Source organism: Cryptomeria japonica, chromosome 3 (assembly GCF_030272615.1).
Source record: "Cryptomeria japonica chromosome 3, Sugi_1.0, whole genome shotgun sequence".
NCBI classification, from domain to species: Eukaryota; Viridiplantae; Streptophyta; class Pinopsida; order Cupressales; family Cupressaceae; genus Cryptomeria; species Cryptomeria japonica.
In genome coordinates, this window is record NC_081407.1 from 166,682,957 (window position 1) to 166,709,820 (window position 26,864).

The 26,864-nt window shown below is 38.6% G+C and overlaps 1 protein-coding gene across 3 annotated transcripts in view; it reads left to right on the forward strand.

The window, feature by feature from the left end:
• LOC131048312 (uncharacterized) overlaps positions 1 to 26,864 on the forward strand; it is a 176,815-nt gene that overhangs the window by 125,982 nt on the left and 23,969 nt on the right. For all 3 annotated transcript variants that reach the window (XM_057982220.2, XM_057982218.1, XM_057982219.1), the window contains exon 8: positions 11,753 to 11,822. In XM_057982220.2, the coding sequence (XP_057838203.1) occupies positions 11,753 to 11,822 (70 nt within the window). The remainder of the gene's footprint in view (positions 1 to 11,752; positions 11,823 to 26,864) is intronic.

A 26,864-nucleotide genomic window follows, 5' to 3' on the forward strand; every position in this document is an offset into this window, starting at 1 on the left:
AGCTAAAATGCTTAAAACGCCAACACTAAAAAGCAAACTATGCGTTCTTTTAAAAGAAGCAATAGTTGCACTTAAAGACTAAACGAACTAAAAAGCTAAATGACTAACTAAACGACCATTAATAGAATCACTAAAAAGGTAACCAACTAAAAGAATTAATTAATCTAATAGAATAGATCCAAATTCTCCCCTATGGAAGTATGTTGACATTATAGGGCTGCTTCCAAGAGGTGGGGGATTCTGTTGGAAATGCCAAGGATGTGATAACGAACGTAATATTTCATATTATCGGGTGGTAGGCTATTTGTGTGGAATACCAAGAAGAGGCATCAAAAAATGCCCTGGAAAAAATGGTGTGCTTATACCACAAGAGACGGTGTTGAAATATATTATGGAGCATGAAGAAGCAGAAGAGAGAGAAGTCCGTAGGTTAAATCAAACTGTTCCAAAAAAAACAAAGGGAATGCAACTCGCATGTAATCCCAATGTTGTAGTAGAAAACCACCCCTTCTTTTCCACAATTGAGCCTAAAAGTGAAGCACTCATTGCATGCAAAAGATCAAAGGGGCCTTTAGAAACCGCATTTCAAAATGGGAGTCGAGACATTGCCGACCAAGATGTTGTAGATGCATATATGCAAATAGGTTGGCTTTCAATGTTGTTCGCTCGTCATATTGGACAAAAATGTAAATAAGTGTTAATGGAGCTCCAAGAGGGTATAAGGGCCTAGGTTATCAGAAGGTATGTGGAACCTTATTGGAAAGAGAGGTGAAGGGGGTTGAAGACACATTGAAGCCCATAAAGAATTCATGGGCTGAGACAAGTGTATCAATTGTTTTAGATGGGTAGAAAGATTCTTAAAAACCATCCCTTGATCAATGTCATAGCAGTGTCTCCTAAAGGGACAATGTTTTTGAACATTGTGGATTGTGAGGGCTAGGTAAAAGATGGGCAATTTATTGCAGATATTCTCATCTCTACCATTGAGACAGTGGAACCCCGCAATGTTGTTCAAGTCATAACGGACAACGCAAAAAAATGTAGAGCTGCTGGTTTGTGGTTGAGGAATGCTATCATCACATCTTTTGGAGACCTTGTGTCGTCCATTCACTCAATCTTATGCTACAAAAGATTGGGAATAAAATTGATTGGATCAAACAAGTGTATGCTGAGGCTGAGGACATCTAGATGTTCATGACAAACCACCACGTCTCAAGGGATTTTTAGATCTTTTTCGAGTTTGGAGTTATTGAAGGTAAGTGAAATAGTAATTTAATTTTACATTTCTTATTTTTTTATTTTCAATGTTCATAATTTGATTGTGTAAGCTATAATGTGTATTCTTCTTTAAAATTTGGCTTTATTTTTTAATCATTTTGACATTAATTTGTGTGTTTGCTGAGACCTGTTTTGCAACAAACACAATTGTCTTGAGACGACTTGTGAAAGTTAACGTGGCACTTTGCACTATGGTGATCAGCCAAAATTGGGCTATATGGAAGCACAACAACACTGAGAGGGCAGCAAGAATTAGGGTCAAGATATTGGATGAGTCATAGTAGGATCTTGTGACATATCTCCTTAGTTTCATTGAGCCCATTATGAGCATGATTGGCTACATTGACATGGATAGGCCTTGCATTGGAGAGATTTATGATGACATTGACTCAATGCTTGAAAAATGAAGTGCATTCTAAATGAAAAAGAGCAAGACCTCGAGGAGAAATTCTTCAAACAAGTGGAAGCAATTGTTGTAGAAAGGTTGGATAAGATGACCACTTCGTTGCATCTTCTTGCCTATGCCTTGACACCAAAGTACTATAGCAGTCAATTTATTGATCAACTAGAAAGGCTTGCACCATGGAGAGATTTCAGAGTGTTTGATGGGTACAAGGCAGCATTCCTTAGACTCTACCTTGAAGATGATGTGCGAGATGTGATTACAAATGAGTTCATAGAATTTGCAAATGGGAATGGTCTAAGTGTTGATGCTCTTTGTCATAGATTCAAGAAGGATGCTCATAGTTGGTGGTACTTCCATGGCACATGCTTCCAAAACCTACAACCCCTCATAGTCAGTTTTTTTTTTTAAATAAAAGGGGTGAAAATTTTATTAATCAAGCAAGAACAATTCAAAGCAACAAAAGCAAGTCAGCCCAAGCAGCTGACCAAACAACCCATCCAAGAACATCCACCAAATCAGTGCTCACTAAAGACTCCCAAATAATTCCTCATGTCCTCCTTGACCAAGTCTTCTAAAACCCAAGAATAATCAGTGGACAAGTGACCCCAATCATTGATGTTCCACCCCTCCGTCTCCTCAAAAGCCCATTTTGCCAAACAGTCAGCGACCCTATTCCATTCCCGAGGAACATAACAAAAAGAAATAGAATCCAACGATCTACCAATTCTTTGGATTTGTTCAATCACCGAGACCAAATGCTAGTTTGAACCCTCCACCTCTTGCTTATTAATCAAATCAATCACTATCTGAGAATCAGATTCACAGATAATCTTTCTCCATCCAACAACGCAGCTTCTTTCCAAAGCATAAAGGATAGCAAGGGCTTCCATAAAGCTGCTAGAATGATGTCCCTTATACAAAGAAAAGAAGAAATGAACAACCCCCAAATTATCTCTTCCAACTCCACCGATTCTAGCATGCCTAGGATTACCTCTCAACAAACCATTAGTATTTATCTTCAACACATCATGAGGAGGGGAAGACCAAAAACCATCTCGTCGAACCTTCCTTTTATCATGGCGATTCTTCCTAGAAGAGGAAGGCTGCACATGACCTCCCACCAAATCCAACCTCTGAACAAGTAAATCTCCAGGGTCCACAGTGATAGTCAAATCACATTTAGATGATACAGTTTCTTGCTGCAAACTAATAATTCCCATCCACAATTGATGGCTCATCATGCTCCTATCCTAAAAGATCCTCCTGTTCCTTTCCAACCAAATTTGCCAAAGAATAAATGAGGGGCCTATATCCCAAGAAATCCACAAGAAAGGAGTCATAGCTGGAGGATTACCCAAAAGCTCCCAAAATTCACTTGAGGAAGCATGGAAACAGGCTCTATTCCACAACCCCCACCGACAGTGCCAAATCTCTTTGGCAAAAGGGCATAGAAAGAAAAGATGTGAAGAGGATTCCTCATAGTTCTTACACAAAACACACATCGAGGGGCCTTGAAACCCGCTCTTCCGCAGATTATCCTACGTAAGGTATCTATTTTGAACCACAAACCACAAAAAAAAGTTGCACTTAGGCCACACAAACTTGTTCCAAACTTGCTTCCACCAACGAAGACCAAATCTCCCATAAATTTGCTTGTCCAACTCCTGATACCTTGAAGCAACTGAGAATTTGCCTTTCGGATTCGGGCTCCAAGCTAGGATATCTTTTCCCCCCGAGGTGTTACAAACTTTTCCAGCCAAAAATCTTACCTAGATCCTGACGATCCTTAGTTGAACCCCCTGATGGTCACTCATGTGGTTCCTTCCACCTAAAGACTTCAATTTGACCCACTCTCTGTGAAGTTTTGTAAGATTCCACCTTACTCCAACCAACCTCAATAAAAATATTACACAAACCCTATAAGTGTGGATACAGAGAGATGATAGGAGCCCCATCCCAGGAGTTAAACCAGAATAAAGCCTCAGATCCTCTATTGCAAATCCAGAATAATCCTTGCTTGATCAAATTAGCACCCTCTTGAGAGTGCTCCACATCACTACTCTCCACATCCCCGAGGTATTTCAAGATGAGGATTCTAGCCCATTCTTGGTCTTGTTGACTGCACCACCTCCAATAGAGTTTAGCAGCCAAGACCTGACCATTAAGTTTTGTCGGGCGAAGCCCCAAACCACCTTCCTGCATCTGTCTACAAATAGAGTCCCACTTAACAAAACTCCACTTCTTAGAGAGCAAGTTACCAGCCCATAAAAACTGACGAGAGATAGTGTCAAACTCATGAACAAAGCAAGCAGGAGCAGCCTAGACAAAAAATCTATACAAGGGAAGAGCCTGAATTACAGACTTAAGAAGAGTCACCCTCTTGGTCGAAGAAAGCCACCTGCAAGTCCAACAAGAAATTTTCCTCTAAATCTTATCCAACACATCCTCCCAAAACTTGTAAGATAGAGAACCAACAGTAATGGGAATGCTAAGATACACAAAAGGAAGAACACCAATCTGGAATCTAAGAATACGAGAAATCCTCATCTGAATAGGCTTAGGGGTGTTGAAGAAAAATATGGACGATTTACCCTCATTAATCTTTTGTCCAAAAGAAGCCAAGTAGATATCCAAAATCCTTATACTAACAGCCTCATCCACTCTAGCTAGCCCCATCAAAGCAGTATCATCCACTAACTGCAAATGAGGGTGGGGGGAACCTTGCCTTTCCAATTCTAGCCCTGAATTTAAGCCTTGTTAGGCATGAGATTTAATAAACCTCCTCAAACCTTCAGCCATAATGATAAACAAGTACGGAGATAGAGGATCCCCTTGTCTTAGACCCCGAGAAGCTCCAAACAACTTCGAAGACTCCCCATTAATAATAACAGAAAAAGGAGGAGGATGCAACATAACTCATGACCCAATTGTTCCAGCCACTATCAAACCCAAAAGAAACAAGAACTTTTTGTAAAAAAGACCAGTTGACTCGGTCATACGCTTTAGCCATGTCGAGCTTGATAAACATAGCCTTTTCTTTAGAGGTTACCATAGAATGAATAGCCTCTGTTGCAATCACAATCCCATCCAAGATTTGTTTGCCAACAACAAAGCCCCCCTGCTCCTTAGATATAATTGAGTTAAGCCAAGGCTTAAGGCCCTCAGCAATCAATTTAGTAATAATCTTGTAGACAACATTGCACAAGGCTATAGGCCTAAACATGTCCAAGGAGTCAGCCCCTTCTTGTTTTGGGATAAGAGCAAGGAATGTAGCATTCAAGGCTTTCAGCATATGCTTATTCCTTTGAGATCCCAAAACCACTTCTTGGAGGTCAAGTTTAATAATATCCCAAAACTCCTAATAAAAATCAATAGGAAAGCCATTAGGCCCAAGGGCCTTTCCTTTCTTCATCTGGAACACCACCCCTTCTAGCTCTTCCAAAGTGATGCCCCTATTCAAAGCTTCATTCATTTCATTAGAAACAAGAGAAGGAACGCACCCCAAAACAAGATCTTCTTCTTCCCTAGCCAGGGGAGTATCCTGTTTAAACAAAGATGAGTAATAGTGAGTGATTTCTCTAGAGATCATTCTAAAAGAAGAGAGTTGAATCCCTTTAGAAGATCTGAGAGAAGTAATGAGATTTCCATGTCTCCTATCTCGAATAGAGTTATGAAAGAAAGCAGTATTTTTATCTCCCTCTTGAAGCCAGTCAATGCAAGCCTTTTGCTTCCAAAAATTTCTTCATGCAACTCCCACTCCTCCAGATCCTTCACAACAACAACTTCTAAACTAAAAGATTCCTTAGTTAGACCATGGTCTCGAATCTGACGAGTGATGTCATCCATATGAGATTGGGCAGCCACTTTAGCAGCGAAAACATTGCCTATTCCATCTTTTCAACATATACTTAATAATCTGCAACCTTTTAACAAATGAGAACATAGCAGTCCCAAATGTAGGCTTCCCTCTGGACCACCAATCAGATATAGCCTCCAGAAGAGAAGAATCCCTGAGCCATATAAGTTGAAATTTGAAAGGATAATTTTTAGAGGATCTGACGAAAGCAACAGAGAATTTGATAGGCCAATGATCTGAACCTTTCCAATCAAGAATCTTAGAGCAAGTTGACCAATTGCCCCCAACCCAAAATTGAGACACAAGAAACTTGTCCAACCTCTCTAAAATAGCCTTAACACCCCATCTTCTAGTATTCCTAGTAAACAAACCATTAGAGGGTTTTATGTCCACTAAGTTGAAAAGATCAATATTATCTCTTTGCAACTTGGCGGATCGATCCAGTCTATTGACACCTCCTCTTTTTCCTCCTGACTAGCAACAACATTGAAATCCCTTGCCAGAATCCATGGGAGATATGGAGCAAGAGATCTAACCATTCTGATTTGAGAGCAAAGAAGGGATTTTCTTGAGAGATCAATAGGAGCATATACATTGGTGAGATCTAACCATTCTGATGTAATGTCCCCATTTTGCGAGCATCAGAGTTTGTAAGAATTAGCCTATCATTTGACCCTCGTAGGCTAACAATTATTGATAGAGGGCCTCGTGTGGCAGTTACTTGGTGATTAGAGACATTACTCTTCAGCTGGATTCAGGTTTTGGCCTTTGCACAAGTTTTTTGACTCAGATTGGCACACTTACTATTTATAGTAAGTTACTATTCAGGGTTTCTATTTTTAGACAGGCATCCAATCGCATGGAGAACAGGGAGAGTCAACTCCTGGCTCAGACGGCTTAGCAATCAGACAAGTACATCAAGAGATATTAAAGTTTAAGTGACTTAAGTGATTTATTTAATATTTTAATATTATTATAAAGTTCTAAAGTAACTTTATAATAATAAAGTCACTTTAATATAATAAAGTGCGTTAAGTGAATAATTTAATGTGGGAATAAATCTTTTATCCCACATTGGCCAGGAAGGTGTTTGAGCTCTCTTAAGGAAAGAATAAAAGGAAAGGCAAGAGTTCATTCTCGGCATCCAATTGATGAATAGTATTTTGATTGATTTTTATTGTGGAGCCTAGGGCTTTCGCAATTTTCTTCTTTGATCATAGGAAACGAAAACTTCCTATTGATAGCAATTTTGAAGGTGTGAAATAACACCTGAATTATTGCAGTTGTGGGAAAGAATACTTCAGTTCTTTCATTTGTGCAAATTGGTGAAGTTTTCTACAAGGGTTTGAAGTTTATTGTTGAAGAACATTTATAGTTGGTTGTGAATCATCCTTCTTTGGCACATGGAGTTATATCATTCTTGTTGGGAGAGATTATCAACAAATTATTCAAGGTTTTAAGAGCAGATTGCAAGTTTTTTCATCCACTGCTACAGTACTCGCGTGAATAGTACCCGCGTGAATAGTGCTGTGCTACAGTAACTCGTGAATAGTGAAACGCTACAGTGATACGTGAATACTAAAATCGCTACAGTGATTGTTACAGTGAGATGCTTGGTTTTACTCTTTCCCATGTAAAGTCTCTTTTCTGACCTGCATTGGAGTTCTGGGTGTTATTCTCCAGTCCTAGCGGATTAAATCAGGTTCTCAATGCACTCTGTTTGCTTACTTTAATTTGTTTCAGACTTGTAATCAATTTAGTAAATGTTCAATGATTGTTGTGTAAGTTCTAAGGATATCATACTATCGAATTAGTGCCATTATTACTAATCAGAATGAATGCAAGGTTGAAGACCAGTTTGATCATGTTATGGACGCTCTGTTTCAGACATTCTGTAGCTTATTTCTGACCTGTTGTAGCTTCTAAATATCATCAGAAATCTTTTATTCTGCAATTATAATATGTTGTTACCACATAATCACAGTTGGAGATCATAAACTGGTATTTACCTTTTGTTACCATGCCTATTATTGACTGAAATAAGTCCAGAATTACTGCTGTGTACATTTCTGGGTGCTATCTTACCATGGCTGTGTGTGAATAATGTTCTAGACTGAGTCTTTTAAATGCTGTTCAAATTCTAGGTTAATCTAGTTTGTGACAGTCATGCCTTCACTCAAAAAATCCATGAAATAATTGTTGTTCCAGTCATTGTTGTTAAGGGTTCAGATTTGCATACTTCCGGTATGAACTCATAATTTCATGAAATGTAAAAGACAAATCTGTATTAAAGTCACTTGTTCCTTGTAAAGGATATTATGGATTTGTTTTCCAACCTTCATAGTACTATCAGCATACCAATCATATTTGATCATTGGCATATGTTATTTGCACTTTCTTTATTCCTTGGTGAAACATCATTGAAAACTCAAGCAAAACCCAAACACTGAAAACATTGAAAAATCAAACAAAGGCAGAAAATTGTGGTTGGTTAGAGTCCACCAGGTGTGGGTTCTTACAAAAATAGCCTCAACACCCCATCTTCTAGTATTCCTAGTAAACAAACCATTAGAGGGTTTTATGTCCACTAAGTTGAAAAGATCAATATTATCTCTTTGCAACTTGACGGATCGATCCAGTCTATTGACACCTCCTCTTTTTCCTCCTGACTAGCAACAACATTGAAATCCCTTGCCAGAATCCATGGGAGATATGGAGCAAGAGATCTAACCATTCTGATTTGAGAGCAAAGAAGGGATTTTCTTGAGAGATCAATAGGAGCATATACATTGGTGAGATAAACAACCTCACTAGTTTCCATACTTGAGGCAGCCAGAGACATCAAACATCTAGTTGAGATCCACTACAAAGGGACCACCTTTCGAGGGTCCCAAAGACAAGCCACACCACCAGAACTGCCAAGAGCTCGAATGCACTGACCTTGACCTCTAGACCAAATTTCAGGCACTAAACTCAACATACCTTCAGCTGAAAGCTTAGTCTCTTGAATAAAAACAATATTAGGAGAATGCATACGAATCAAATCCCGAATAGCCTTTTGTCTAGGGATGCTATTCATACCCTTCACATTCCAAGAAAGAACTATGATTTTTGGGATGGAGAGAAATGGGAATCAATGGTTTTTATTGAACCAGACTCAACCAATGTCTCACCAATTAATTTCACTTTCTCGTGATCCTTCTTCTTGGCCACCTTAAGAGGCTTCTTTGGAGCAGTTTTCTTGAGGGTTTTTTGCTGAAGCCCAAGAGCAGGAGGGATTTCCTTACTCTTACTAACAGCCCGAGGGTTTTTTTCCAGAACAACCATAGCATTGGCTACCTTGGTGCATCCCTCCCCCACCATGCAACAAGAAGTTTCTGGAACCCCAGAAGTAAGCACGGGAGTTTTAGTATCCATATGGACCTCAGTACCTCCAACCTGAGCAACATTTGGGATGATGCTATCCTCCACTCCACCTACTTGATCTGTGTTCATAAGTTCTTGACCAAAAGGCAGCCCTCCAAGAACTTCATCAAACTGATCTAGGTCCTCCAAAGAATCAAATTTGTTAGAGACCACATCAATCTGCCTATCCTGTAGAGTTCTCTTTTGTCCGCTACCCTTATTGCGGGCATTAATTGAAATATACATCCCTCCTTGTCTTCCACCATTGGAGATTTCCCTTTATCTTGCTTAGGTGGTGGGCGAGATGATTCATTGCTTAGATTTCTTGCACGGCTAGATTTTGGACACATATGTTGCAAGTGGCCATATTCATGACAAACTCGACATCGGAAGGGAAGGGTTTCATAATCAATTTGTTGTTTCCAAGAGGAGGATCCAACTCGAATTTCATTTGAATCTAGTAAAGGTTTGCTCAAATCAACTTCAATGCAAACACGGGCATAAGTGATTACCTTTTTATCCATAGTTTGCTGCAATGGACCCATTGGTTTGCCGAGCAATAGCACCACCGAGTGAAAAATATCTCATCTCCAAAACTCCAATGGGAACCAAGGGAGACACACCCAAACAGGAACTCTAGATGGAAGCTCCTCAGATGGATTGAAGCCAACATGCCATGGCTTAATGAAAAGCCCTACTTGATTATAAAAGTACGGACCACCTTCAAAGGCCTTGTTTCTATCAAAGATGCTTGAGAAAACCACTAGGAAATAGTTGTTGGCAGCAAACAAAACCTCCATATCTCCCTTGGGATTCCAAGTATGTCGTGCCCATGACTCCAAAAAAGGCAAATACCCATTAACTTGCAAATTAAGGCATGATTAGAAAGATAATTAACATTCTCCTCCACTATGTCCGGTGGAATCACAAACATAGGCCTTTGCTCACTCCTAGGAAGACAACCATTCCCTTTTTGAGGTCGAAAACCATCATTTTGAGAAGAAGTCCCCTTGAAACCAGGCTTACCCATTCTAGGGATTGAATTTTCTTGAACCATGGGAGAAGAAATCCCTCGAATTACAACATCCTTGAAAGGGAGAGTCTGAGTAACTGGAGAACCACCATGCAAGGCCTCTTAGAGAAAAAATCCCACAAAAGCAAACAACCCGAAACACTAAAGAGAAGCGCAGAACAATGAAAACACTAGTTGTCGTGGCCCACAGCAAGCAAGAGCCTTCTGCAACTTGCAAGCACCAGAAACAACCAGCCAAAGCCCCACCAAAGCCAAACCCACACACCCAGTCCACGCACCCCCCACTGATATAGCAATCTCCGCACCCAACACCCCTGCGCATAAAAAACGTACCCCCCACGCCAACGTCTGTAGCCAAAGCAGCGAACAAAATGGTCTTCTAAGGCCTCACAGCCCTAGCCAGACCAACGCACACCTAGGCAGCCATCCGCTCCAGCCATTCCTTCGGGCCCTTGAATACTTCCTTACAGTCAATGTTTTACTAGAAGTAAGTTTAATTAATTAAAATTTATCACAAGTAAGTTTTATTTATAGTTTACTTTGTCTTCATAGGTTGCTTAATTTTTAATTTTATAAATTTTCATCTTTAATTGTTTACTTCGTCTTCATAGGTTGCTAGCTCATCTGCATCAGAAAGAAATTGGAGCACATGCTCTTTCATCCCCTCAATAAAGCACAATAGATTGCAATCAAAAAGAGCGGAGAATTTGGTATATGTGCATTCCAACCTACGTCTTCTTTTACACAAGCAACATGACTACAAGCAAGGGGAGATGAAGACGTGGGATATAGAACTAGAGCATACTGATTTGGATGCTTCTGCTTCTCAGCTTGTTGCATTTGATGACTCAGATAGCGAGCAAATTTATAGTGCAAGTGGCATTGGTATTGGTTCATCTAATGTCAATGTCAATGATGAGGAGGATGAGAATGAAGATGATGAATTAGAGAATCCATTTGATGATTAAACTTTCAAAATTAAAACTATAGTTCCTATTGTTGAAACAATGATACTTGTCATTTTGATATTGAACTTGATGTATATGATGCTATGATTACAAGTTTATGTTGGTTTTGTCGTTTATATGATGCTATGTGAGATTCTAATCTTAATTCATGCTTCTAGGCTGCATATATATATAATTTTTACATTGTTTTTGTACTAACGAACCCAAACCCCTTTCCAAAATTTTGCTGTACCAGCATACCGGGTTCTTGAACCCGAACCGGCAACTTCGAGTTAAACTTAATGCATTACAAAAGGGATAATTGATTACCTTTAACTTTTAACTGATTATGGAATTTTACAATCACTAACCTTGCATGAGATGAGCAACATTTGTATGCCTTGCAATTCAGTATTTAACTAAAATGATGGCATGTACCACTGCAGCAAAGAGTGGTTGCTTTCATCTTCATGCTGTTAAACCTCAATCATTATCATCAAATTCTTAAACAGTATGTTATTTTATCATTTGCTGTAATTTATGTCATAGTTTACTGAAAGCAGGCAGTCTTGAAAGTTCTAATGCTTCCATAGCAAACACTTATATTAGTTGTGAGATGCATGCAATCAATGTCAACCTGGACTTAGCATAGACATATTCTTTTCCCTTAATTAGCTTGCATAGCAATAAACCTAAATGCAATACGTTCTGAAATTGTTTTTTTATCAAAAAATTATGAACTAGAACACATGAAAATTTGATTTAATTTTGAACTACTCTTTTCCATTGCATTGCTAATTTTTTGGGTTTTCAAATTCTTTATTCAGTATATTTCTAAAGGAAAACATGAAGCTATCTCAAGGACCGGAAATGAAGACAGTTGATGCCTGGCAACTTGTATGTTGTTTCTTGTTTATGATTCTTTATCTACAATTGAAGTTTCTATTATGCAATTATAGATAGCATATGGATTTCGTGATCAAGTTTGAGGTTCTGTGACCTAGAGTTGTTCAATTGGATTCTCATATCTCTATTACTGGAGACATAGCATAGATTTTGTATTAATCTCAACAAAACAAATAGTTACCATGAGATGCTGTTCGAGAGATTCTCTCCCCCACAAAGTCAAGCAGAGCTAGCATCACTTCTTTTGCATTAATTTGCAAAGAGTATAATTTTAAATTTTTGTTATTAGACTCAATTCCAGGTGTAATATGCTCAGCTAAGCCAGTCCTAAAATTGTCAAGCATTTCTAGGTGCAAAAGGAAGTGATTTTTTAGAAAAGTAGAGATATATCTTCATTTCCAAAAGAAAGAAATTGCAATAAATCTCAGTTTATGATATTTCCCAGCATGCTTATCCATCTGCCATGTGATGCAAGAAGCTTTCAAAAACTTGATTTTTTGTCAATCCGAAATACTTGTATAATCATTTACAGCATATTTATGAGTGGGTTTGTTTAGGTCAGAAGTGTCATACATATTCTTAATCTTGTTGAGAAAACAGGTAAATGGCACACAAAAAACTTTTAACACTTACCAATGAAATATGAAATGGAAATAATAAGAGCAGCAAAAAAATGCAGACCAAAGGAACATTGATAGATATGGGGAAAATCCTCTTGGGTCAGAAACCTCACCGCCAAAGAAAAAAAAATTGTATTAATCTCAAATGATAAGTGTGTCAAAACAGCAACTTCTCTCTTCAATCTGACAACATTCTGGCAGAGTAAATATAGTGCTCTTTCTTTGCAATCTATTTATTAAATTTTGATTAAAAAATTTAATTGTGGGAGAATGATACATGGCAGCCACACTTAGGAAAGTGGATGGTTCAAGGTCAAAGCTAGCACAATTGTTGAAAGATGGCATCTCCCATTACAAAAGCTAGCAGCCATTTCGCACAAGTGATAAAGAAATCGCTCAGGCCATACAAAGAACAACACCTATCAAAAAGGCAGCATAATACATCGCACGGTACAATTCAAAGTGCTTGTGATATTCCTAACTTGTGCAAAACTGATATGATCTAGCTATAAAGAAAATCTAGATATGATGTATTGTGCTTGACAGAAAGAAAACAAAGCTAACAAATGCAGGTCAACCTGGGACGAAGTAGAGGAAGCAAGAAAATAAAGCATCTAATTTCAAACACCCAGCAATATTTAGACTGTTGGATTGAAGTCTTAATCCAATGGCTGGTGCATAATGTTGATCTCGTTGGAAATGATTTTGCTAAACATTGTGCCATTGGTTCGTACACTGGAACCATCTGAACCTCATTGCATATTGGAATTGCAAAGTTACTTTAAATTAAATGGTGCACCATTGGTTATTTTGACTCCAGCTTAGTATGTGGGGCTAGGCAAAAATAAGACATAAGTTTTTCCTTCTCACTCCTGAAAAGAACCTTTTTCAAAATCATTCAAAATGATATTTTTAAAACATTAAGGAGGACAAGAAGGGTGAAATGCACGTGGGAAAATTGGGAAAGCTTTGCCAGTTTGTAATCATAGGCCTTTGAAGCCAACATTCTGTAATCATTGTGCTTTAAAACAATATTGTGAGTACGCATATTGGTTTTTCACATTAAGTTATAATTTATCTTTGTTAAATGAATTAGAATGTTTGTTTTATTGTGCTTTTGTGATCCTTTCTTCTCATTTTTGTATATGTAACTTTTATTCATTAAGTTAGAATTATCAAACTATAATGTCCTCTACCGAAGCACTATCAGCTTGGTGACCGTTAGCCTATTCAATTGGTTCCCATAGGCCAATGAGTTAGGGTTAGGGGACTCAAGGTGACTGTTCAATCCAGTTTATTTGGCAATGTCAAGTGTTGTATTGAGCTCAGTCGGTTATGATTTGCATTATGACCTAATCTGGAGAGAATTCAGACGGTTTGTCCATATTTACTATTTTTAGTAAGTGATAGGTTGGTCACCGACTTGGTCAGTTGGCAGCATTTCTATGTTTGGAATGTTGGTAAATGCATTTCATGATAATATCTTGGCAGTTAATGTGGTCTAGAGAGATTGTTTTAAATAACGTTAAAAGTATTAGCGTTAAATTAAATATTTAACTTTAATGTTATTTAATTTATTAAAATGACTAAGTGGGCGACCAAGGTGATATAAGGAGCCTTTTCAAATATTAAATGAAATGTTCTTTTAGAAGTGGGCACCAATGTTGGGATTCATAAGGTACTATTAAATTAAATTAAAAGGTGCGAAACCCAAAAAAGGGCGTAGGTTTTTGGAGGAGCATATATTGGGTTTTAGAGCTCATCTTTCATTATGTATGGACCTAATACTGAAAACAGAACTTTGCTGGATTGAACTTGTTCATCCTATGGCTTTGTGAGGACAAAAACCCTTGTAGAGAACATCTTCGTTGGTGAAAGATCTAACCTGGAAGATTGATTGGTGGTTTCAGTTAGGAATCACATTCGGGCTTCATCTGAGATTTATTTGTTGGTTTCTTCAGAGGATTTGAAAGTGCAATTTTCTAAGGGAAAGAGGAGTAGAGGTTATTGAAGATTTTATTGTTCATTTGCTTCTTTTTCCCAGTCGTACCAATTTCCTTGCTGGCCATACAAGCTGGGAGGTGGTGTGGGAGTAGTGGAGAGTGGTGGATTAGTTTTGGAGAGGGTTTACTGCTGTTTTGGATATGTCTAGGGCCTTCCTACTTAGAGATATCCAAGATGTGGCTTGTGGAGAAGATTTTGAGGAGTCGCTTCCAAGTTTATTGATTCCACTTTGCAGATTTTAATTTAAAATCAGACATGCATTTCTAGAATTATTGGGTATGCTTGTATTGTAAACAAAATTCTAATATCTAATTTCAACTAATTTTGGTTGTGGGTATTTCTGAATATTGTGTTTTGAAGAGTCTTTTTTGTTATCTCATTGCTACAATATGTTATCTTTGCAATATCTATTTACATTGGTTTCAATCCAAACACAAACCTAATGCGATTTAGTGATTATGCCATAATTGCTTTTCATTATTGCATTTGTGCTTTTCTAGCTTGCCAATTTCAAATTCTGTCCACATTGAGCCATATATAAATAGAAGGTTTGATGATCAGCAATTTACCTTGTTAGTTAGGATTTATTTCAAGTTTTTTTTTTCTTGCAAGTACAAACTGAATTTAAAAATCCTACAAAGAGTCAAGTTCTAAAATCTTGGAGGTTGTTGTGCACTTGCAAAACTTCCTATGTTGATGTAGGTTTGCACACAGCTACGAATTTGAACATCAATAGTTTTGGAATGCCCGGGTAGGACACAAGTCAATCTTTGGTCTACATCTCATTTGATTTGGTCCGTATTTTGTGAGTTTGGTGGTAAATCACAAAAATATTAGGTTGTAGGAGATGTATCTTCCACTTGGCAACATCGTTGGCGAATTCATTGGTAGCTTGTTTAGAATCTTCATTTTTGCAATTCATGACAGCTTACAATATCTATGTGCATTTGAATATTCTAGTAAGGAATTTACCATTTCTAGCATGGTATTCAAATGGTCCATTTCAACAACAACAAAGAAACATTGCAGAGCTAGTAAAGAGGTTGATGGCACATTGAAGGAAGGTGAAGTTTCAAGGACTCGTGCACATCTACCCACATATTCAAAAGCGTCCAGGTGCAAGCTTTACATGGTTATATTCCTAAGTTACTGGAATCGCCTTTGCAGCCTTGGAATCGGGTCCTGATTCCTTACGGGTCTTGGTTCGAGCCTGGTCCCCCGTGGATTCCACCTGGGTTCCTCCTAGGCGGCTGGGTCCTCTGTGGGTCTTGCCTAGTGGGAGTGGCATTCCAATTGATAGTGGTTCAATTGATGCTGAATTTGAACCAATTGATGACCTTGGGCTTAGGTTGGATGCTTTAGATGAAGATGAATATGGAGTTTAAATCCCATAGATGGCTTGTAATTTGAATTTTTATCGTGTCATGACATTTTCACATTTTGAAACTAGAATTAGTTGAAACTTGAATATTATCTTTTTTTCTAATTATGAATATGACATTACATTTACGATATATGAATGTTTATTGGCATTGGCATGATTTATCATTTATCATTTATGTATGGAAAGTTAAATTGTTTTTTTCCCGATTTGACGATTGTGTACCTGAATCTGTTCCCGAATCGGTAACTTAGGAATTTGAGCAACCATTTTGTTTAAAAGGTGACCTCCCCATCTTGCATTTGTATGGATGTACCCGTACCCATACCCAAGGAAATTCTTTTTTGCCAATTCCGCGATTCTGTATCCGTACCCGAATCAGTAACTTATTTATATTCCTTGTTTTCACCAGTTATGATATTTATTTTGGGAGCTTCAAACATTGCAGAGACATTCGAGGAGCCTGCATGTAGTCTTTAAAGTTGTGTACTTTTTTTTGAAACATTGAGTTAAAGCTAAGTTACCGGTACGTCTAGGTTTTCCCCCAAATTCATCTTGGATTTGTCTTGGATTCGGATTCGGATACGATTCGTCTTGGATTCGTCTAGGTTTACTTTCACGGAAGGAAAATGGGTTATTTAAACCCTAAAACAAAAAGAGAAGACGGCACGAGCAGATAGAAAATGCATTTTAGATTTGTCTTCGGCAACGCTTGTCTTCGTTTGTCTTCGGCTCACGACAACGGCTCACGGCTCATGGCTCACAACGTTCAGGCAACAACTCACAACGCTCGGGCGACGGCAGTAGTTTCTTCGTTTGCTCAGGCGATGGAATCTATGGATGCTGTCATCGTTAATAATGGAATATATAAAATAGATTTTTAAAAAGTATTATACATTATCTTAATATATTGTCCCGTAACCTATATATTAGTAGTTATATAATTAGATTACAAATTTAAAATAATATAAGTTTTATAAGATATATTTAATATTAATTTATAATTAATATGTTTAATTTTTAATAATGAAATATATAAAATAGTTTATTTTAAAATTATTATACATTATATGTATATTGTTCGTAAAACTATATCTTAATAGTTATATAATAAAATTATAAGTTTAAAATAATATTAAATTTATAAAGTATATATTTAATATATGTAATTTTTAATATATATAAATATTTTTTTAATTTAGAATTAATATATTTAAATTTTAATATACATATTTATGATTTTTATATGTTTTTTATACCAACGTACCCAAAACGTACCCAGCTCCCTCAATTTTTTTGCCGTACCTGCGTACCGTACCCACGTACCCGATTCCGATTCCGATTCCGATTCGGTAACTTAGAGTTAAAGAGATTGTAATGTCCCCTTCTTGGGCTTAATCAATTTAGTGATCATTAGCCTATTTCTTGAGTTCCCATATGCTAATTGGTATTGGTAAGGGGACTCCAAAGATCTTGGAGAGCACAACTTCAATTTTTCTTGGTATTTATTTGTGGCATCAAGTTTAGTTGGCGTTATGGATCACATTGACGTTTTCAGAAACGTTTTTGGACTCTTGGGGTGTTCTCCAAACTTCTTGAAGAATACGTCTAGTTTTAGTTAGTCTTTGAGTTGGCACCTATCATCATCCCACAACTTTAGTTACATCAAGCTTTATCAGAAGTGGATTCCGATGCCTTGGCAATGCTTTCTACAACTCGAGTATAGTATTAAATATACATTTAAGTTTCTAATGTTTAATGGTAAATTATTTTTTAAAGTGTTATATTTTATTAAGTTGCTTTATGTCCCCTCAAAATTGGACACCTAGGGAAAAGTGAGGGGGACTTGCACATGAAAGTCATTTTAATATTCAAAAAGGCCTTTGGGTGGGAAAATGCTTTATTCTTTTTCCCTCCAAAGCTATAAAAGGAGGTTGAGAGTCTCATTTGCTCATATGCTGAAGATATCTTATACTGTTATATTGTCAGATTGAACCTGTGAGTTTTTCCATGATCTTCTGATGATGAAAACCCTTATTAGATTTCTAGTTTTGGATTTGAGAGATAATCCCTAGCTAGACTGGTGTGGATTTATTCAGGAGTCACCATTGTGCAGTTTGAGTTCAAGTTTTGGGGTTTCAAAATGAAGATTTTTGAAGTGTTCTGATGTAACAGATTTACTAGGGTTTGGTGAAGCCATTATTAGAGTTTTTGCAAGGGATGAATGTGGGTTGTTGAGGGTTATTGGAAAGCACCATTGCTGGCTGTATGATTCATTTCAGGGTGACTGGAAAGCACCATTGCTGGCTGTACCATTCATTTCCAAGGCTGATTGTACACTTTTTGGCAGGTACGAGGGTTGCATATATTATGTCTTGTCAATCACTAATTCTCTTGTATTTTTTCTGGCCATACAAGGTGATATTGAGCAGATTCACAGTGCTGGAGGACATACCAAATTCCATTGTTGCTGTACAGGCTTCTTGGAGGGCATGGCGTGAGGTTTCTAGGTTGAAACACCTAGTTTATTGGGGTCTTTTCACCATTCTTGGAGGTGCCTAGACCATGACAATCATTTCCAGGTGTTTGGGCACTGAACAAATGGAGGTATAAGACTTTTCTAAAATTTTAATTCTAGCTGCCCCTGTTTCAGCACCAAGATCATTGCTGGGTATGACTGAAATGGATATCAGATCTGTAATTTTCATTTTTTTTGCCATTTTGAGACTGTTTGTTAGTGCTGGGTGTATGTGGAGCTTTTCCAAAATTTTAATGCTAGCGACCCCTGTTTCAGCACCAAGATCAATGTTGGGTATGACTGAAATGTATATCAGACTTGTAATTGTCATTTTTTTGCCATTTTGAGGCTGTTTGGTAGAGCTGGGTGTGTGTGGAGCTGATTGGTTTCTTTGGGGGGTGTATTATACAAGCTTGGAGGGTGTTTGAAACATTGAAGGCTTTCCCATTGCTGTTTTGACCTGCAAATTCTGGGCAGCAGACCCACTGTAGCTCTTTTCCAGTGTGTGCAGACCTGTACCAGCTTATCTCTATCATTCATTCAAGGTATTTCCTTGTGGGCATCTTATAATTTTGTTTATGTTTCAACAACTCTTTGGAGTGAACTTTTATCAAAGCACTCATATTGGCACTTTGTATAAATGCTATTTTTCAATATCAGTGCTTATGACAGTAGTGTATCATCATTGGGCACGTTTATGTTAAGCTTCATATTGCTTAATTTTTTTTTTTGAGGCTGGTTATTATAGAGATACCTGAGCAGTGTAGGAAAAGCCTAAACCCCTCTCATAGAATGCATGAACCTGTAGAATGTTGTTTTTTCTTCCCAAAGGAGTATAGGAGTTTATTTCAAATGCTGTCAAAGTATTTCTAAACCCCAAGAATCCCTAAATCCAAACAGTGAGAAGACAGACAGTGCTGGGAGAATGTATGGAAGTGATTTATGAGTCTTTAGGTGTCAGTGAACTATTGTAGTATGACAAACCGATTGAAGTCAACAAGGAAGAGCCATTGAACAACCCAACACACTGTTATTGGTCATGAAGAGCTCAAACATATGCATGGACAATTCAGTCAGCATCATAGTCTATAGTTTATGAAGAATATGTGTGCTCCCAAATCAACAAAATGTTAAAACCTAAAAACTAGCCAGGTTTAATGACTAGATTTAACACCAGACTTGGCCAATTGACAAGAATTACTCAAAAAATGAGTAATTCCCCTACACTTCAGGCTCTGCAGGACCTAAGGGGGTGACCCTTTGCAATATCTATGAATATAACACAATTTAAGACAAATATTGCATTCAACGATAACTCTTAGCATGTTTGGCTAGAATACATAAAACTTCATCCAGAATTGGCTCTATTCTGGTTATATATCATTTATGCATATCAGAGAGTAAAAAACCTACTCCTATTCTATTCCTACAAACATGAAAGGTAACATTGATTTGAATAATGAATGTATTCTGAAAATTAATTAAGCCATGCTTAGATCAATGCTTATCCTAGCGCATGGAGTCAAACAAGAGAGTGCAAACAAAATCCCATTAGTAAACACAATATAACTAGTAAATTTTATTTTGTTAATGCCTGACATCAACAAATCTGCTCATGTTATCACAAAATTCTTCTTACCGATCCAAATTGTTCACTCAACATCACTGTAAGTTGCTTAAAGCAATTTAATCCCTCCCTTAGAAGGAAGCAAGAAACAACTAACACAGATGAATTCAAGGCATCCTTAATGCACTGCATTCAAATGAAACTGAATGTACAATCATGGAGACAATTTTGTGATATTATCAACCCAATGCCCAAACTAGTTATTATTTACCCATGAAACCACCCATTTACAATCAACAAGTCATATCCCTAACTCTAAGATTCAGCAATGCTTCTACATACAAAAAACTTAAGACAACTTCAGAACCCTTGAAAATGAGAAAAAAGAAGAATATATCGAAAGGGAAAAAATTCCAGATTCGTCTGATTGCTGCCACATGTCTTCTTCCCAAATCTGATCTGCTGACAACACCTGTCTCTCCTCTTTCATCTCCCTGCAACTGAAAAAATACCCTGCCTTTTCAATATTATGATCTGCACCTTTCCCATTGTTCTAACTGAAAACATTCCACCTCTTGTTTTATTTCCCAAGGGACACTTGGCAATGTAAAATTGCTTCAGTACTTTCCAATTTGTAAAGATAATCATTTATTGTAATTCCCGCTTTTATCTTGCTTGCAGCTGCAAATATTTGTCATTTTCTATTTGCACTTGCAACTGAATTTGTCCTTTTCCTGCTTAATTTACCTTGGCCATTTTTCCCGTGAATGAAAATTCTCAAATAAAAAATGTTTATCTAAGTTCTTTCCTCAAAAACACCATTCTCAAGAACATTTCACTTATGGGTGAAAATACTTATACTGAAGCATACTACCCTTGATTGCCTTCACGTTTACACACATTGTGGTATTGTAGAAATATCCATTCACTGTTTGGAAATGATACTGTTAATTATTTGAAATACTATTGTTAGCTTTGATACCTTTTATGTTGGCAAGGAAAACTTAGTACTCAACATTTCACCTTGAGTTTTCACATCCATTTTGTAAATATTCATAAAAGAGCTCAGTTAACCTTCACAATTTAGGTATTCATTTCTTCAGACACAATGACTGGCAAATTTACTATTGAATTAATTCCAGTGATAAGTAAGGAGCTACAACATCCTTAGTCCATTATGAGTGGGATATAAATACTATCTGTCCCTAAAAAATCTCCCTTGCTATGCCAAGATTTCCCCTATTATCAAGTGACTTAAAAATATAATGGCACTTTGTCTTGTTGGAACTGTGATGGAAGGAAACCCTATCCTTCCGTGGTCAGCAAAAATATGTCGATCCGCATTCCTGGACACTGTTATATGTACATGTTGTGACGTATTCACACATCGCCCCATTGCAAATGGGGACCCCTACCTTTTGCTTTCTAGGGTTAGTTTTCTTGATCTTCTAGGTTCTTGTCTATTGACCTTTTGCATTTGGAGGGTCGCCAGGGGCCTCATTAGGATAGCAGGCTCTGCTTGAGTCAGGTGGGTCTACTCAAGAGGTCAGGTCAATTGAGTGATTAGGGGTAATTTAGATCATTCCTAGGGTGTTTTTTGTGTACTATCTGGTCGCACTTCAAGTTGCTAAATCTAACCTTGGTTGAATGCATAATGTCCTCCTAGGTCCCATCCCTTACATCAAGGGCAGAGTGAATTCGCCTTGACAAGTCTGGAATGTCATCCTGATCTTCAAATGTCTTGAAATTTGGCTGTCTGGAATGTCATCCTAATCCTAAAATTTGACTGTCTGGAAAATTGAAGAATCCTCCAAAAACTAGATTTTGCATTATAACTCCTGGAGGTCCGAAACCACTCTCAAACATCTTGACAATATATATGGAATATAACTTAAAGTATATAGCTTCTCCTTTTTTATTTTTAATTCACTTTTTATAGTACAATTCTCTACCCGCGCGAATTGCTAAAATTAATTTATTTAGGATCAGGGGGATTGGTCCTCTACCATCATCATTGGCTGGGATTGGGATATCCACGAGATCTGGGTCACAATCTGTATCAACTAAGCAAATTGTTGGAATACCCAAAGTTCTACATTCCCGAATAGCAGTATATTCTCCTTTTTGATCGAGAATTATTACAATATCGGGCAATTTTGTCATGTATCTAATACCCCCTAGATCTTCCTGCAATTTGTTCAATTCTCTCTTGAGTATTGCTGCTTCTTTTTTCGTAAATCCATCAAATCCTCCCGTATTTTTTTTTTTTGTTAAATTTTTGAATTTTTCAAGTCTTGCTTCTGTATTAAACCAATTAGTTAACATAACCGTGAGCCATATTTTATTTACATAATGACATCGAGCTGCTAAAGCAGCTAATTTAGCAGCATCAGCTGTTTGATGTTTTGTACCAACTATCATAAATTGTTTTCCTCTTTTTGCTCCATCAAACACAAAATCACAGGCTTCTGATAAAAAACAAGCGGTGTAAGTTAAATTTATAATATGATTATCTTTACGTTCTTTAAAAATGTAAGGTGCCATTTTAGGATTCCATTTTCTGGTCTCATGACCAAAATGAACTCCTACTTTTACCATCTGTTTCAAATTGATGTTCCAATTTTTTTTCGTCATTTTTCTTTTTCTTTTTTTACTATGTGTAATATCTACATTCCATAGAATTTTGGGTATGGTAGATAATGAATTGGTGAACGAATTCTCCCTCCCCAACGCCTATAAAATGGTAGGGACCCCGGCGGCACTAATTTATATCTTGCGTGTGTGGGGCAGCAGGGTGGGGGGCATGTGTGGGGGGGTTATATTGCCTGCTAGATTAATACTCGATTCTCTCACTATTTTAGATTGCAAGCCCCTACCCCTACCCCCTACAATTTATATGGCTATGGCTATGGCCCTACAATTAGGGCTAGCTTATTTGAGCCCCCCCCTCTCAATTATATGGTCGAGCTACCTCTTGATTAATCAGTCCCATAGAATTTGAGGGCTTGACTGCAGTGAATTAATAAACCTGCTAGAATAAGGATCCTGCAGATGTTTACCGACCCGCCCTAGCCCTTTGCCTTAGCCCCTGCCTCCGTATGTTCTCTGCCTGTCCTACTAGCCACTATCTCTGCTGCTGTTCCCCGATGAACCCTACTGGCCCCAATTGCTCTGTTGTTTCCCCAACCCGATGAACCCTGCCCCTGTTGCTTTCACTCGGCAACGCTGAGACTAGAACATTTACTACTAGTAGATATGCACCCGGAGGCTATTAGATTGGGACTAGAATCGGCCGGATGGGTAGCGTAGACCAACCTAGTTAGTTCTTGGACCTGTTCCCTACACCAGGCTTTGGATCTTTGACTGCACCCGCCTTTGTCTCTCTTGCTTTTCATCAACCCGAGTGGTAAACCAGGGAGTATGCTACCCACCCGGGGTGGGTTTGAAGCAATATAACCGGCTAGGCGGGGATGGTTTATTCGCAGGTCATAGGTAGAGGCATGCTGGTGACTGCTGAATCTACTAAAGCAACTGAGTCAACTCCTGGTGGTTCATCCGCTCAGGCAACTGAGTAAATTGGTAGGTCAGCCCGGTTCTTCAACCATGCCACTAGATGATCTGTTCGGTCATTCACTGATGCTAGGTAAACTTTTCGGTCAATTGGAAAAAAAACGGGTTCATCAGGGCCTATAGTTTCTTTGGGCACCCATCGCTCGGATATGAGTTGCAAATACCTGGGCGGCTAATACCAAAAGAAAGGCAGGGTGGAAGGACCAAAGACAGAGCTTATTGCATAGCCTATTCGTGAGCTAGATTCTGACCCTAGTTATAGGGAGGAAGAGCCTGACCTTCATGAGCGTGATCCAACACCGGCAGTATATCCAGCTCATCCAGCTTATCCAGTACCTTGCTTAGCATTCCTTCCAAATCAAGCAGAGTCAGTTGTTTCTTTTGTTGTCGATGAAGCAGTTGTTAGTTCAGTAGATTATGCTGTTGATTAGTAGCACCCACCACCAGGTCAAGATCCAGATCCACCAACGTAGGCATTATAGGACACAGAGGCATAGGCAAGAGCAGAGCTAGGTGCTAGTTACGCGGTCCCAGAAGCAGAGACAAAGGTAGGAGAGGCAAAGGTAGCTGGAGCAAGGTAAGCAGCACCAGTCGTAGGAGAAGCAAAGGTAGTAGCTAGAGAAGCAAGGGAGGCAGCTAGAGTAGAGCCAAGAGAGACAGTTGTTTCTGTTGCTTCAGTCGTTTCAACACCACCATCCACAGGAAAGAAAGAAGTGGCCAAGGAAAGAAAGAAGAGCTAGCTCAGGTAAGGTAAGACCTTTCTTCCAGGACCAGCAGAGTAGGGCCTTCTTCATTAGCTCCGGGTCTCGCCTACCCTTCTGGTTGGTAGTGGGCGCCCACCAGCTGGAATTGGCTTTTGGGAACGAGAGTTTTTTTAGCTAATAAGGAAGGAGGAGAGATCTATCCTTCCTTCTCAACACCATTTAAAAACCTAACGGGTCCTCCTGCCTGTCTAGAGCAGCCATTGCTTGTCACTACTGGGTGGGAGTTTACCCAACAAGTAAGCCCAAACTGCCCCATACCAGCTTACTCGAACTAGTAAGGGAGGAAGGTGAGGGGCATCCTCACTAGCCACTTGTGGTCATACCGCACCTCGTGCGTTTTGCTATTTGGTTTGTTCCTCCACGTGTGTTAAACGAACATAAAAAGGCAGGTATTGACTGTGACCCAACTATGATGAGGTATACGGATATGGGTTCATGTCGACAAAAGGAAAATCCTAGACCAATGGCACGATAACTCAATTGGTCTAATTGGTTAGTAAATAACCATTTATGATAATTTATAAATGAAAGGTCGAAAGTATGCTTCAATTCCTTTTTTTCTTGGTCGTGTGAATTCCCATTTTTATTGAAGAAAAAGGAATTCTTCACATTAATAAAAATCTTTTGATTTATTTGGGACGTAATGACCAAAAAAGCTATTGATGATAGGGATCCACATAAAAGAGTTGCATAACTGAGCAATATCATACTTACATGCATCATTAACCAATGAGATTGTAAAGCGGGTACTAACATTGCAGATTGCTGCATTTTATCTGGAAGACCTAAAGTAGCAAAACCATGAGTTAACATAGCACTTGGCGCGGTGATTGCACCTAACCACCAAGCATCCTAGCCCCGTACTTCTATAACTATATGAATCATGGAGGAAGTCCATGAAAGGAACATGAATGACTCATACAAATTACTTAACGGTAAATGCCCCGAATAGAGCGAACGAGTAACTAATACTCCCGTTATACAAATACACGTCACTATCATGCCCTTTCCTCCCGAATTCATTAGACATTGGCTCGAGGTATTTTCTCTACCCTATTCTGACCCCGCTTTTTTGGGGTCACCTTTTGACCTTGAACCGCAAACTAGAAAGATGACTAACTTAGCCTACTCCGTCCCTCGGGACCAACAAAGGGTAGTACAGGAATATTAACCTGTTGTCCATCAACTATGCCTTTCGGCCTCATCTTAGGCCCCGACTCACCCTTCGTGGACGAACCTTGCGGAGGAATCCTTAGGTTTTTGGGGCATTGGATTCTCACCAATGTTTGTGTTACTCAAGCCGACATTCTCGCTTCTGCTTCGTCCACATCTGCTTGCGCAGACACTTCCCTCAGAGGCGGAACGCTCCCCTACCGATGCATTTTTTATTACATCCCACAGCTTCGGCAGATCGCTTAGTCCCAATCATCTTCGGTGCAAGAGCGCTCGAGCAGTAAGCTATTACGCACTCTTTCAAGGATCGCTGGTTCTAGGCGAACCTCTTGGCTGTCTTTGCACTCCTACCTCCTTCATCACTCAACGATCATTTAGGGGCCTTAGCTGGTGATCTAGGCTGTTTCCCTCTCGACAGTGAAGCTTATCCCCCATCGTCTCACTGGCTGGCCCTTGTTTATCTCTAGTATTCAGAGTTTGTCTCCATTTGGTACCACTCTTATATTCCATATATGAATCCTGACGGAGAGGCTAAAATGTCAAATTTCATTCATAACCCTTCCAAAGGGTCCAAAGCGAATTTCAATTTCGCTCTTGACCCTTCCAAAGGGTCCAGAGCGAAATTTCAAAAAGGACCTAAGATTTCACCTAAGTCATTGGTTGGTTGGATTGATTTGCAAAGATATGAAAGAAATGCATCAAGGGGTTGAGTCTAGGGCAAAGTCAAGTCAAATTCAAGGTAAATTGAGCCAAGAATAGGAATTTCGCTCTTGACCCTTCCAAAGGGTCCAGAGCGAATTCCTCTATAGGACACTCTACATTGACCAAAACTATGAACTAATCCATGTCCCAGGTATTATTGAAGGCAGTTCACTTGTTTGGATGAAGAAATGTGAAAATAAAGTCAGGATTTGAGCCCAAGGAAGAATTTCGCTCCTGACCCTTCCAAAGGGTCCAAAGCAAAATTCATATAAGACCCTATTTTTTCACAAAATCTTGAAGAGAATGCCAATTTGAATTGGATGATGATGGAAGGAGGCCTAACAAGTTGTATCCAAGCCAAGGAAAGGAGAAAGGAAGTAAGAAATGAGCCTAAAATGAAAATTTTGCTTCCGACCCTTCCAAAGGGTCCAGAGCAAAATTTCCATATCCTCCATTTTTCTCTTTGATATGACCAAATTTGTGACTCCTAAGGCATGATTTGAAGGACTTTGACGTTCTCTTGCCTTTGAAAGGTGGATTGAGGTGATGGAATAGTGAAAATCAACCTAAGATAGGAATCTTGCTCCTGACCCTTCCAAAGGGTCTAGAGCGAAATCCTCATTTTGACCCTCTATTTTGCCTTAAGCACTAGAAGGACCTTGTTTTGAGCTAATTTGGTGGTGGATTGCCTTGATTATGGTGAAAGGAGGTTGGATAAATCAAGTTTGAAGTGA